The sequence below is a fragment of the Callospermophilus lateralis genome, chromosome 3 (genome assembly GCF_048772815.1).
Source record: "Callospermophilus lateralis isolate mCalLat2 chromosome 3, mCalLat2.hap1, whole genome shotgun sequence".
NCBI classification, from domain to species: domain Eukaryota; kingdom Metazoa; phylum Chordata; class Mammalia; order Rodentia; family Sciuridae; genus Callospermophilus; species Callospermophilus lateralis.
The window spans coordinates 47,671,067-47,682,345 of record NC_135307.1 but is presented as its reverse complement, the minus strand read 5'-3'; the positions used below and the strand labels follow the sequence as shown (position 1 = coordinate 47,682,345).

General features: G+C 50.0%; 1 protein-coding gene across 2 annotated transcripts; it reads left to right on the top strand.

Moving 5' to 3' along the window:
- Positions 1 to 223: 223 nt before the first annotated feature.
- Nkx2-1 (NK2 homeobox 1) lies at positions 224 to 3,033 on the top strand. Of its 2 annotated transcripts, none has more exons than XM_076848230.1 (3): positions 224 to 300; positions 1,024 to 1,409; positions 2,282 to 3,033. In XM_076848230.1, the coding sequence occupies exons 1-3, from the start codon at positions 224 to 226 to the stop codon at positions 3,031 to 3,033; spliced, it is 1,215 nt and encodes a 404-aa protein (XP_076704345.1). The 2 variants fall into 2 exon arrangements, with proteins under 2 accessions (XP_076704345.1, XP_076704344.1); XM_076848229.1 differs by lacking the exon at positions 224 to 300 and adding an exon at positions 786 to 925.
- Positions 3,034 to 11,279: the final 8,246 nt, after the last annotated feature.

Genomic DNA, 11,279 nt, shown 5'->3' with positions numbered 1-11,279 from the left:
ACAGCCTCCCGGCGGCAGTCGTTCCCTTACTCAGCTCCCCCTCCGCCCGCTAGGATTCTCTCCGGTAAGGGGAAAGGGGGCGGGGAGCAGAGGTGTCCCTCTGACGGCGGCAGAAGAGGCAGACAGACTGACAGACACGTAGACCAACAGTGCGGCCCCAGGGTTCGTCCCCAGACTCGCTCGCTCATTTGGTGGCGACTGGGGCTCTGCGCAGCGAAGCCCGATGTGGTCCGGAGGCAGTGGGAAGGCGCGGGGCTGGGAGGCCGCGGCGGGAGGGAGGAGCAGCCCCAGCAGGCTCAGGTGAAACCCTCACCCCGTCCCTCGGCCCCCTCCTCCCAAAGACCTGTCCCTTCCTGGGGAACCCCGACCGAATTGGAAAGTGGTTCCACTTTGTAACTCCTCAAGTTGGTTGCAAAGCAGCATTCACCTTCCTTCCTCCCCATCCCTCCTTGGCTACTCTCCACCCCACCTCCTGCCTTCCCAGCTCTCGGTCCCCTCCTCCTTCCCCTCCCCCGCCTCCTCCCCGTGCGCTGCCGGCACCCCACAAAAAAATGGGGATGGGGGTGTCTAGGGGAGAGGGAAAGAAATGCTTTGGGTCTCTCTCTCTCTCTCTCTCTCTCTCTCTCTCTCTCTCTCTCTCTCTCTCTCTCTCTGTCCCTCCCTCCCTCTTTGAGACCTAAAAATCCTGACAAGTGAAACTTAAAGGTGTTTACCTTGTCATCAGCATGTAAGCTAATTATCTCGGGCAAGATGTAGGCTTCTATTGTCTTGTTGCTTTAGCGCTTATGCCCCGCCTCTGGTGGCTGCCTAAAACCTGGCGCCGGGCTAAAACAAACGCGAGGCAGCCCCCGAGCCTCCACTCAAGCCAATTAAGGCGGACTCGGTCCACTCCGTTACGTGTACATCCAACAAGATCGGCGTTAAGGTAACACCAGAATATTTGGCAAAGGGAGAAAAAAAAACGTAGCGAAGCTTCGCCTTCCCCCTCTCCCTTTTTTTTCCTCCTCTTCCTTCCTCCTCCAGCCGCCGCCGAATCATGTCGATGAGTCCAAAGCACACGACTCCGTTCTCAGTGTCTGACATCTTGAGTCCCCTGGAGGAAAGCTACAAGAAAGTGGGCATGGAGGGCGGCGGCCTCGGGGCTCCGCTAGCGGCGTACAGGCAGGGCCAGGCGGCACCGCCGGCCGCGGCTATGCAGCAGCACGCCGTGGGGCACCACGGCGCCGTCACCGCCGCCTACCACATGACGGCGGCGGGGGTGCCCCAGCTCTCGCACTCCGCTGTGGGGGGCTACTGCAACGGCAACCTGGGCAACATGAGCGAGCTGCCGCCCTACCAGGACACCATGCGAAACAGCGCTTCCGGCCCCGGATGGTACGGCGCCAACCCAGACCCGCGCTTCCCCGCCAGTAAGTGAGGCCGCCCCACTGCGGGGCCGCGGGCTGAGCACAGGAGGCGTGGGGGGGTCCGGCTGAGAGCTAGGCATCAGGGTGGGCAGCCTGGCAGTGGCGCCAGGGAGATGGGTGCAGGAGTTGGGGATTCTTCCTTCTGCTGGGCTGGGGATCCAAGAAGAGACACTTGGTAGCGCTGGTCCTGTGAACAGGTGCTTCTACGAAGCATCTCCAGGCGCGGCTAACTGGCAGCTCTGCTGCGCGCCTAAGACCTCTGAGAGCCGATCAAAGCCACCCCCGAGTTGAGGGAGCAAGGGTGAGCAGAGCATGGAGAGGCAAGGCCTGGCCAGGAGCTAGGCCGCCCTGCTGGGACGCATTTAGGCGCCCGGCCTGGCCCGCTTTCTAGCAGAGTTTGGGCAGGGAGGAGGGCGCGCGGTTCCGCAGGGGGCTCTAAATGGGCTGAGCTGGTGCCTTCACTGGGACCGACAGCAGAGGCAAACCGTCTGGGGGCTTGAGTTTCTGAAGTGAACACTCTGCTCTTGTTACTTCCCAAAGTTGGGGTCTACTGTTGGACCCCAACTCCGGCTCTGAGCTCTGTCCTCTGCCTGTGGCGGGCTAACACTGTGCTTCACATCGGACTTGGGCACAAAAGGAGTAGGAGCGGCCTTTCCCCCACTGTGCTTTTTGAGTCAAAAGAGAGTTGTGAGGGGGGTAGCCAGGGTTGAAGCCGCGAGCTCCTTCGACGGCGCGGCTAGACCTCTGGAGCCGAGCAGTAGGCCTGGGTGAGGAGGGCGCCGTCGGGGTTGGACCGGGTGGGCCAAGGGCGCTGAAGGTAGGGTTGGCCTGAACCCGCCCGGTCCCAGCCGACGCTGTGCGTTTGTCGCTTACAGTCTCTCGCTTCATGGGCCCGGCGAGCGGCATGAACATGAGCGGCATGGGCGGCCTGGGCTCGCTGGGGGACGTGAGCAAGAATATGGCCCCGCTGCCCAGCGCGCCGCGGCGGAAGCGCCGGGTGCTCTTCTCCCAGGCTCAGGTGTACGAGCTGGAGCGACGCTTCAAACAACAGAAATACCTGTCGGCGCCAGAGCGCGAGCACCTGGCCAGCATGATCCACCTGACACCCACGCAGGTCAAGATCTGGTTCCAGAATCACCGCTACAAAATGAAGCGCCAAGCCAAGGACAAAGCAGCACAACAGCAATTGCAGCAGGACAGCGGCGGCGGCGGCGGCGGGGGTGGCGGCGGGGGCGCCGGTTGCCCACAACAGCAGCAGGCTCAGCAGCAGTCGCCGCGCCGTGTGGCAGTGCCGGTCCTGGTGAAAGACGGCAAACCCTGCCAGGCTGGCGCCCAGGCGCCGGGCGCCGCCAGTCTACAAGGCCACGCACAACAGCAGGCGCAGCAGCAGGCTCAGGCCGCCCAGGCGGCAGCAGCGGCTATCTCGGTCGGCAGCGGTGGCGCGGGCCTGGGGGCACACCCGGGCCACCAGCCTGGCAGCGCAGGCCAGTCTCCGGACCTGGCGCACCACGCAGCCAGTCCCGCAGCGCTGCAGGGCCAGGTCTCCAGCCTGTCCCACCTGAACTCCTCAGGCTCGGACTATGGCACCATGTCCTGCTCCACCTTGCTATACGGTCGGACCTGGTGAGAGGACGCTCCGCCCGCCTTAGCCCGGCGCGCTGCCTCACCGCTTCCCCTCTGCCCGCCACACAGACCACCATACACCCGCTGCTCCACGCGCTTCTACTTTTCTTAAGAACCTGTCCGCGTTTAGACCGAGGAAAAATACACAAAGGCCAAACTGCTGGACGTCTTTTCCCCCTCTTCCTTTCTTTCTAAATTTGTGGATTTTTTTAAAAAAGAAAAAGAAAAAATAAAAATCAACCAAGCAAATTCAATTCTTTACGAAATCTTTAAACATAGAAGGACATAGAAAGAACAGCTCTGGGGTGTCTTTTCCGTGATTCAAATTGATTTCCCACGCTGGGGCGGGGCACAGTTTGGAGAGGGCTGTACACTGGTATGGCTCTGGACTCTAAAGATCTCAAACTTCACTGTGGGTACACTCTGACAGCAAAGTGGGCTCTCTTGTAAATACCAGACTTTTTTTTTTCTTTTTCTTTGCTTTTCTTTTTCTTTTCTTTTCTTTCTTTCTTTCTTTCTTTCTTTCTTTTTTTTTTTTTAAGAAGGGAGGACGGGTGCTGGGGAGAGGAAAGATTCTTGGACATAACCCACTTGTCACTGACACAAAGGAAGTGCCTCCTCCCAGACGCCCTCTGGCCCTATAGGTTCAGCCCCAGACCGTCCCTCTGGAAAATTGTTTTATGTTTGATGTGAACTTGTAGCTGTAAAATGCTGTCAAAAGTTGGACAAATTCATAGTTTTTAGTAATCTGTACATTTTGTTGTAAAAAGAAACCCACTCCCCATCCCCAGTCCCTCATTTTTTTAAGGGCATTGACAAATCTGTGTATATTATTTGGCAGTTTGGTATTTGCAGCGTCAGTCTTTTTCTGTTGTAACTTATGTAGATATTTGGCTTAAATATAGTTCCTAAGAAGCTTCTAATAAATTATACAAATTAAAAAGGTTCTTTTTCTGATTAAAAAACTTTCTTCTTGTTTGGTTTTGATTTGACTTTAAATAGCTTTTTTAGTGTTGGTGGCAGTGGGGGCTCATCTTTGGCCTGATGGGATCTGAATTGTTTGGATTTGAGCTCTAAGGATTCTGAACTAGATAATGAGGCCAGGCCCAGGGTTCCTGTCCCGCAGGAAGAGGGAATTGTGTTCTACCTTGCAATTGAGTGGAATCAAATCTTGAGCAGCCCTGCTACTCAGTAATAGAGGACAGAAAGCTACACTACTTCTACCCTAGAGGGAGAAGAAGAGAAGAAGAAAAAGAAACCATAGGACTTGTTTTCAAAGCAAGGCTTTTGTTTTTAGAAACCTCAAAACTATGTACTGTGGTCTTATACAGTTGAGCCAATGTTTTAAAACAGTGGCCCAGGATACCCATTTGAAATAATCCTGAATGAGCTATCATTTCTGATGAAGGAATTATTTCTGTAGATGTGAACTTCAAACATATTATTTATAATCCTCAACCAAGCTCCTTTACAGTTAGAATTTGGTGGGTGGCTGTTTTCGAAAGTGAAGCCATTCAGGGTTTTATTTTGGCTTTGAAGCAGTGATCCCTGCTCAGGAATCAGCAACCGCCCCCCACTCCACCTCTCCACTTCCTCCCCTCCTGGCTGCTCCTTGGTCAGTGTCTTTAGTTAAAGAGGGCTGGAATGAGGATCCCTCTGTCAGGACTTTGAAAGCTGGGGTTTTATTCTTTGTTCCTGAGATTTCCATCTCTGTTTTCTAAATCTTTGCAGTGATGCCTCTTTCTCCTGCCCTCCCCCCCAACGAAATATTTTTTGCTCCTTTTTTCAATCTCTAATTTCCTGATCCCAGCTTTCAGTTATATGTGTTGGGGGAAATATTGAGGTTTCTGTAGTGAGCCAGGGGTGTTGGTGGTGGAAGAAATGTTTGTGATCAGAGATAAACATTACAGTCCCTTGGATGGGCTGTTATTCCTTTTCTGTCACCCCTGATGAAACTACAGAGAAAAGGCAGTCTAAAAGACTGCAGGAAGCTGCCCCTCCTAGCACTTTCCTCTAGGTCTGGAAGTACTTGTTGAAGATTGATTCATATTTGGTATGCATTCACGCCTTGCCTAGATTTTGAACTTTCTTTTCCTCTTCATGCTTTTTTCCCTCTCTCTTTTCTTCCTCTTCTTTCCATTTCATTCAGTCTCCAAGTTTCCCTTCCAATACCCACACCACATCCCCAGCTTTATCCCCAAGACTTTGTAAATGAAGCAGAAAGCCAGAAGTGCCTGCCTGGCATCTAGCAGTCCTTTTCACTGTCTTCCTGGGGAGGCCTTTCCTGTGTGCCTTAGAACTAGGGGTTAGTGTGGGCTTTCTTCCTCAGAAACCAGGCCTGGCTACTGAGATAAGTTTTCAATATCCAGGTGGGACATGAAAATTCTGAAAGGATGGTTGGTTGGGTCTAAAGAGTGAGAGGGTTTGGGGAAATTTCAGGAGGCATTGCATTTGGGAAAACAATCAAAAAGTTTGAACATTTGCTGTGTAAGGGGCAGCTTTCTTTCTGTGACAAGGCACCCAGCTCAGGGTGGCTGGGCAAGGGACTAGCCTGGACAGAGACATGGCGCCCGCCACTGTGCTGCCCCCTGCCTGTTTTCTACCCCGGGGGCCGGTTCCTGGGAGTCACCGTTTTAGTGTGCTGTGATATTCTTGGCCTTATCACAGGATGGAGTTTCTATCAAACGCATTCTTCTCTCCGCCGGCTTAGTTTGAAGTCTGTTTACTTGTCCCGGGAAAAGGTGAATTCAGCCGGGTCTGCGGATGGGACCTATACAAACAGGGCCTCGGCCGCTTCTCGCCATCAATCAGCCCGGGTCCACTGGCTCCGGGTCCTAGCTGAGGGATTTGTTGCAGCTGCAGGAAGTAGCCCTGGAAAGCAGTCTTAAACGACTCTTAAGTGTGCTGGGTTCGGCGAAGGAAGGTTCCCTCCTTCCTCTCGTGGAGTCTCTTATTTTAGGTTTCCAGCAACTCGGGTCCTGGTAGGTTCTGGCCTCCCTGAAAGAGAAATCAGTATTCTGGGAATGCATCTGGCGTTGAGGTGCTGGAAAAGTTGAAAACTTCCCTCACTGAGGGGGCAGAACAGTTTGTTCAGATATATCCGAGAAACTTTGCCCCTTCCAAAGTACCCCACCCAACCCTAGGCCCCAAAGACTCCGGGAATGGGGGAGATTTTGCAGATAGCATCTCCCCCTTTCCTACTATCCCCCACCCCACCCCCACTCGGCCATGTAAACAGGAGGACTATCTCGAGAGCCCTGGAGAGCCGCTCTAGTGGCTTCAGGGCCTGAAACCCCAGGCTTGGTTTGTTTGATGTTTAGCATCCCAAAGCGGCTACCCACCCCCGCCCCAGTCTGGGAACCCCGAGCTGTGGGCCTGCGGGCAGGAGAGGAAGGAAAGCAGCCTTCTCAGCTGGCGGTCCGTGGACTGGACTGGGCTCTGGGAGGCGTGAAGAACCAAACAGAGATGCCCAGAGGCGGGGAGGAAGGGATCCTGTGTTGCTGCTTCCACAACAGGGGCACCTCAAGGATGGGAGGCGGGTGAAGGCATCGGGTGCCTCAGGAGAGCCGGCAGTGGCTCGGGATAGGAGCTGGCGGGATGGGAAGTAGCTTGGAGTCCGCAAGTGAAATCCAAGCCATATCGGGGCCCCCTCGGCGAGACTCGCTCTGGGCACCTAGTCCTGGAGGCGGGGGAGGCCCCCAGCGCTCCAGTCGGAGGGCACAGCCCGAGGCAGCTCTACTTCCCACTGCTTAGGGCTTGGCCTTTCATGGGGAGCGGCTTGCTTTCCAAAGGATTTTATATCCTCCGAGGTTGTGCTAGGGAGCTCCAGCGACAAGGCTTGGATCTGGCATCGTAGTAGTCTTCGATTTTGAGACCCCAGGACGAATCCTCAGACTTTAGAGGCCGCACACCCGTAGCGCGCGCGCGCTCCGCGGCGTCTGGGCATCGGTGAGGGGCTATCTCAAGGCGAAAGTGCACAAAAGGTAGCGCGAATCTCTTCCCAGGCGATCGAGATAAGAGGAAATGAGAGCGAGGTTTTCTGACTTCCAACTCATTAGGGACCAGGTAAGGTCAATACTTTCTCTATTATGTCTTTATCTTAAAAGCGGGTCAATTTAAGATAAGGGAAAAAAAATCTAGAATCTGTGTGAACCGTGCTGATAAAGACTGACCCCTTTCCTGAACTAAAGCAAGCCAGGCAGACATTCATTTTCTATAAACAAGAGAGTTGAGAGAAGCTGCCTTGAATTCTGATCGGATGTCTCCAGTCTCTCTAGACATAGCTCCCCCCTCCAACGCTTCCACCTCCCAATCATTAGAGTGAGGAACCTGAGTGAGCGGGAGATTTTATTTGTGGAGAACTAGGAAGTCCATTGGGAAATGTGAATCTGAAATGATATGATTCTTAGGTTGTTTGCTGGCTGTTTTCTTCAAAGATGTCTTTCTTTGAAAATGGAAGGTAGTGACATGGATACTGGGAGGAGTGAAGCTGAATGTTTTCCTTGCTTAGCCAGATCCCCATGAGGAGATGCTTCTTTTGGCCCTCCCTGTCTTCCTGGCTGATGGGTGCTTCCTCGTGCAGTTGTGTTCCTGAGGCTTCAGGCCACCCTCTGGGGGGCCCAGTTTGGAAGCGTGCCTTAACTTGGAGCACAGAAAGTTTTCTGCCTCTTCAGTGAGTGGTTTCTGGAAAGGAGTGACCAAGCTCTAGGCAAACTGTCCACCCAAGTGACTGGAGGAATTGCCATGGATGGGAATAAAGTATGTGTTTATGGAAGGGGTAGTCCAAGGACCTTATGAACCCCCATTCCCACCCAAATAGTGGTTTCTGAGCTTTCTTTGATGAGTCTTAGAGAAATGGAGGAAGAGCAGCCTCTGTAACTTGGCAGCATAGCTTTTGCCTCATCTGAAGCCATAGCTGAAGTGGCCGGCTACTTTTCTTTCTGATACTGACCTAATACCCAATTTGGAGGGTATCTATGTATAGTCCAGGGCTTCTGTTCCTCCCCACATTTGACAGTGTTTCCCATTTCATCTCTGCTTCCTAAACATTTATGGCCTTTGTAATTATGAATTGTAGCAAAGTTTTGGAAAAAGGTGAGATTTGAATACATTTCCTGTTTTATGTATTTTTGCAATTTGCAAGACACTGCAATATAAATTGCCCAATGTAGTACTTTGCCTGAATGATAAAACATATATGTAAACATTTCAGGCAGTAGATAATTCCTTCCTCCAACATAATATCTGATTCTACTCACTCTGTATATAGGGATAAGTGGTTGCTTACAATAGATGTCTGTCAATGTATGTATATGTAGAAGTATATATACACATATCTATTTTTAAGATGTTCCAAAACAAAATTTTAAATATAGAATTGGATTTTATAGATTCTGTTAGATGTAATAAAGTCGAGGACATTCATTACCTCAATTGAAACTTAGTTTTCCTTTAAAAATTAAAAAAAAATTCTTTAATTTGTCCATTTTAACTGGAATATTTATTTATTGTCATTAGAGAGCTAATTATGTTTGGGAAATTGTTAAATTTGTGCTTAAAGAAATGGAACTTGGTGCCTGAGACACAGCTGTAGGTGAGGTTTTTTTTTTTTTTTTTTTTTTTTTTTTTTTCAACCTATATCACAAATTGTTGTCTGTTGCTGAACTTACAACATCCACTAAAAGGCATGGTTAGTATGAATGCTACTGCCTGGCTAATGAAACAAACCAAACTAACAAAAAACAAAAACAGGAGAAATTATTCTGCTCCTTGTTTATAGCCAATGTTCTCTCTTCTTCTGCTTTCATATTATAGTGGAAATACAAGGGCAGGTCTGAATGTGTCCCACAAGAAAAAAAGACAAACTCATTCAACCCCCATTTTGCACATTTTTTGAAACCCGGTCTTTGATTGCTAGATCGTGTAGATTGTTGATAGAGAGTTAAACATTGCATTTCTATGGTTTGGGGGTTTTGGTGATTGCTTATAATTTCATTTCTACAAAACCAGAAATGTCAAAACATGAAAAGTATCCTTGGGTACCTTTCTCCTACAGCTGTGCTCTGGAGGAGTTCTGTGGACATTTGCCCAGAACTGGACGGCCTCCACCTTGCCTCTAATTCCCTCCCAATGATGGTGCTCAAAGGTGTCCAAAGCTCTAGGAAAACAAGGGTTCATTTGGCTTTCATGCTGCTGGTTTACCTGATCTCCCCAGCACACACAAGGTTGAATGTGCATGTGTAGATGTAAACCTGGAATTACCATAATGACTCGAAGAGGACTGAGAGCTGGTTCCTCTGAGCTGGCTGTTTGCTCTGCCTAACCCAGGAGACCTGGGTAATATTTAACTACCAAGTATACTTATGTATAGAATGAAAAACTCTTTAGGGTCTTGGAAGATGCTTCCTGAGATACTGAGAACCAGGTCTCTAAATAGAGTTTCAGAGACAGGCTTTTTCAGAGAAGATACTGAAGCCACACAGGATTAAACCTTTCTCTTGGCCACTTCAAAGTGTCTGGAGGTCTGCAGGCCTGAGTGGGGACCAAGAGGACCAGGAGCTGGGCAGTGAGAGCTTCTTTTTTCCCTTCTGACTTGGCTTCAGAAAGAATTGTAACTCTACCTTTATAGGTGTGCACAAAGCAAGTGCCTACCTCTAGCCAGGGCAGTCAGAAGTTGTAGCTAGTTCATTACTATTCACCACCCTTCAGTATTAACTGGAATGTTGATTTCTGCTCTTTGGTATCACTGCTCCCTGACAAGAATGCTGAAGCAAAGGCCTGAGTGCAGTAAACCCTGGAAGTGTGCATTGTATCATACTTACATCCAATACAACAGTAAAGCTCAGATATCTCTGCACACATCCACGTGGTTCATTGGCTTCATACTGACATCAAAAAGGAGAACCTTTTGGAAATATTTGACCACAACAACAACATCAACAGAAAAGTCAACCCACTTATAGTCTATAATTGAGTACTGGATGGGGGTAAAGAGAAAACCTTTCAGATCCATGGTAGCATAAAGTACCTGGTCATTAACCTTACTGAATGAATCACTTTCTAATGATTACAATGCCACATAAACAGAAAATTAGCTGTTGAAAAATCTTGACATGGCTAAATACTTAGATTTTGTTAGTTGGGTTCTGAAAGCTGGGAATTTTCACGTACATGGGTCTGCATGTTGGAAAGACAGAAGAGAGGACAGGGGACTGAAAAGGAGGGAATGGGAGAGGACAGAAACTGTACCTGGTGACAGTGTGTGGGATTCTGTAGGTGGTTGTAATAGCTGAGAGGTGCTGGTTGTAGCTGAGTCAAAGTGTTGGGGTGGGGTGGATGAGTGTGTGGTGTGTATACATTGTATTGAAGGGGTCATGCCAGTGGAAAGGGCCTGGGAGATGGCTGGGAGGTGGTGTGTGTACCATGTAAGAGCTTTGGACCGGTAACACAATGGCAACGTAATTATCTGGCTGAAACATGCTCAAATGGCAAAAAGTTGCAAAATAGATCCACCTCCCTGAGAAGAGAGGGAGCTGGTTACAGAGGTCTGCAGCCATCATCCTTTTTTCAATACATTTTAAACAAGAGGATCTAGCGAGTGATTCTGATTCAATACACATAATCAGTTTGCAAGTCTTATTTCCATTTGAAAACAGGGCCATTTGCAATCATAAGAGCCGGACACGCTGAAAGATACGGAGCGCATTCCGAGCAGATGATGGGTGACAGAATCTGTAGGCAAGCACTAAATATTTTCTTCTAGCCTCAGACCTTGTGTGTCTTTAGTCCCAATGTATTTTAAATGGAATATTCCTGTTGAATATATAACTTAATTGCTTAGAAAATCGAGACTCCATGGTGGTGGTGGGGGGCAGCGGCAAAGAGGTCACCGAGAAACCATGTTGATTGTGCTTCTGCTTGGCGCTGCTTAATGGTCATGCAATGAAGAATACACTAGGTAAAAGGTTTGATGAAAAACTCGAATTTGTTTTTTAAAGGCACGGCCACAAGAAAGTGTTGCCCAGGGCTGAAGCTTGCGCGCTGGAGCCACCCATCCCTTACCTGGTGTGGGAGACCAGCAGGGAGGCTGCGGAGCAAAGGTGCAGAACCTAGAAGTAAGCCAGGGGGACAACTCTGCGGTCTCCCAGCAATTCTGCTAAAGACCCGGGGGGCCCTCTGCGGCCTAGCGGTTCCCAATTGGTTGTCAGGGGTCTCAACAAGAAATGTGGGCACTTGAAATCTCAAGCTGTT

Coding starts and splice junctions, on each gene's coding strand:
- Nkx2-1 (XM_076848229.1), top strand. CDS start 786: ATGCCCCGCCTCTGGTGGCTGCCTAAAACCTGGCGCCGGGCTAAAACA. Junction 926..1,023: donor CCAACAAGATCGGCGTTAAG/GTAACACCAGAA, acceptor TTCCTCCTCCAG/CCGCCGCCGAATCATGTCGA. Junction 1,410..2,281: donor AGACCCGCGCTTCCCCGCCA/GTAAGTGAGGCC, acceptor TGTCGCTTACAG/TCTCTCGCTTCATGGGCCCG.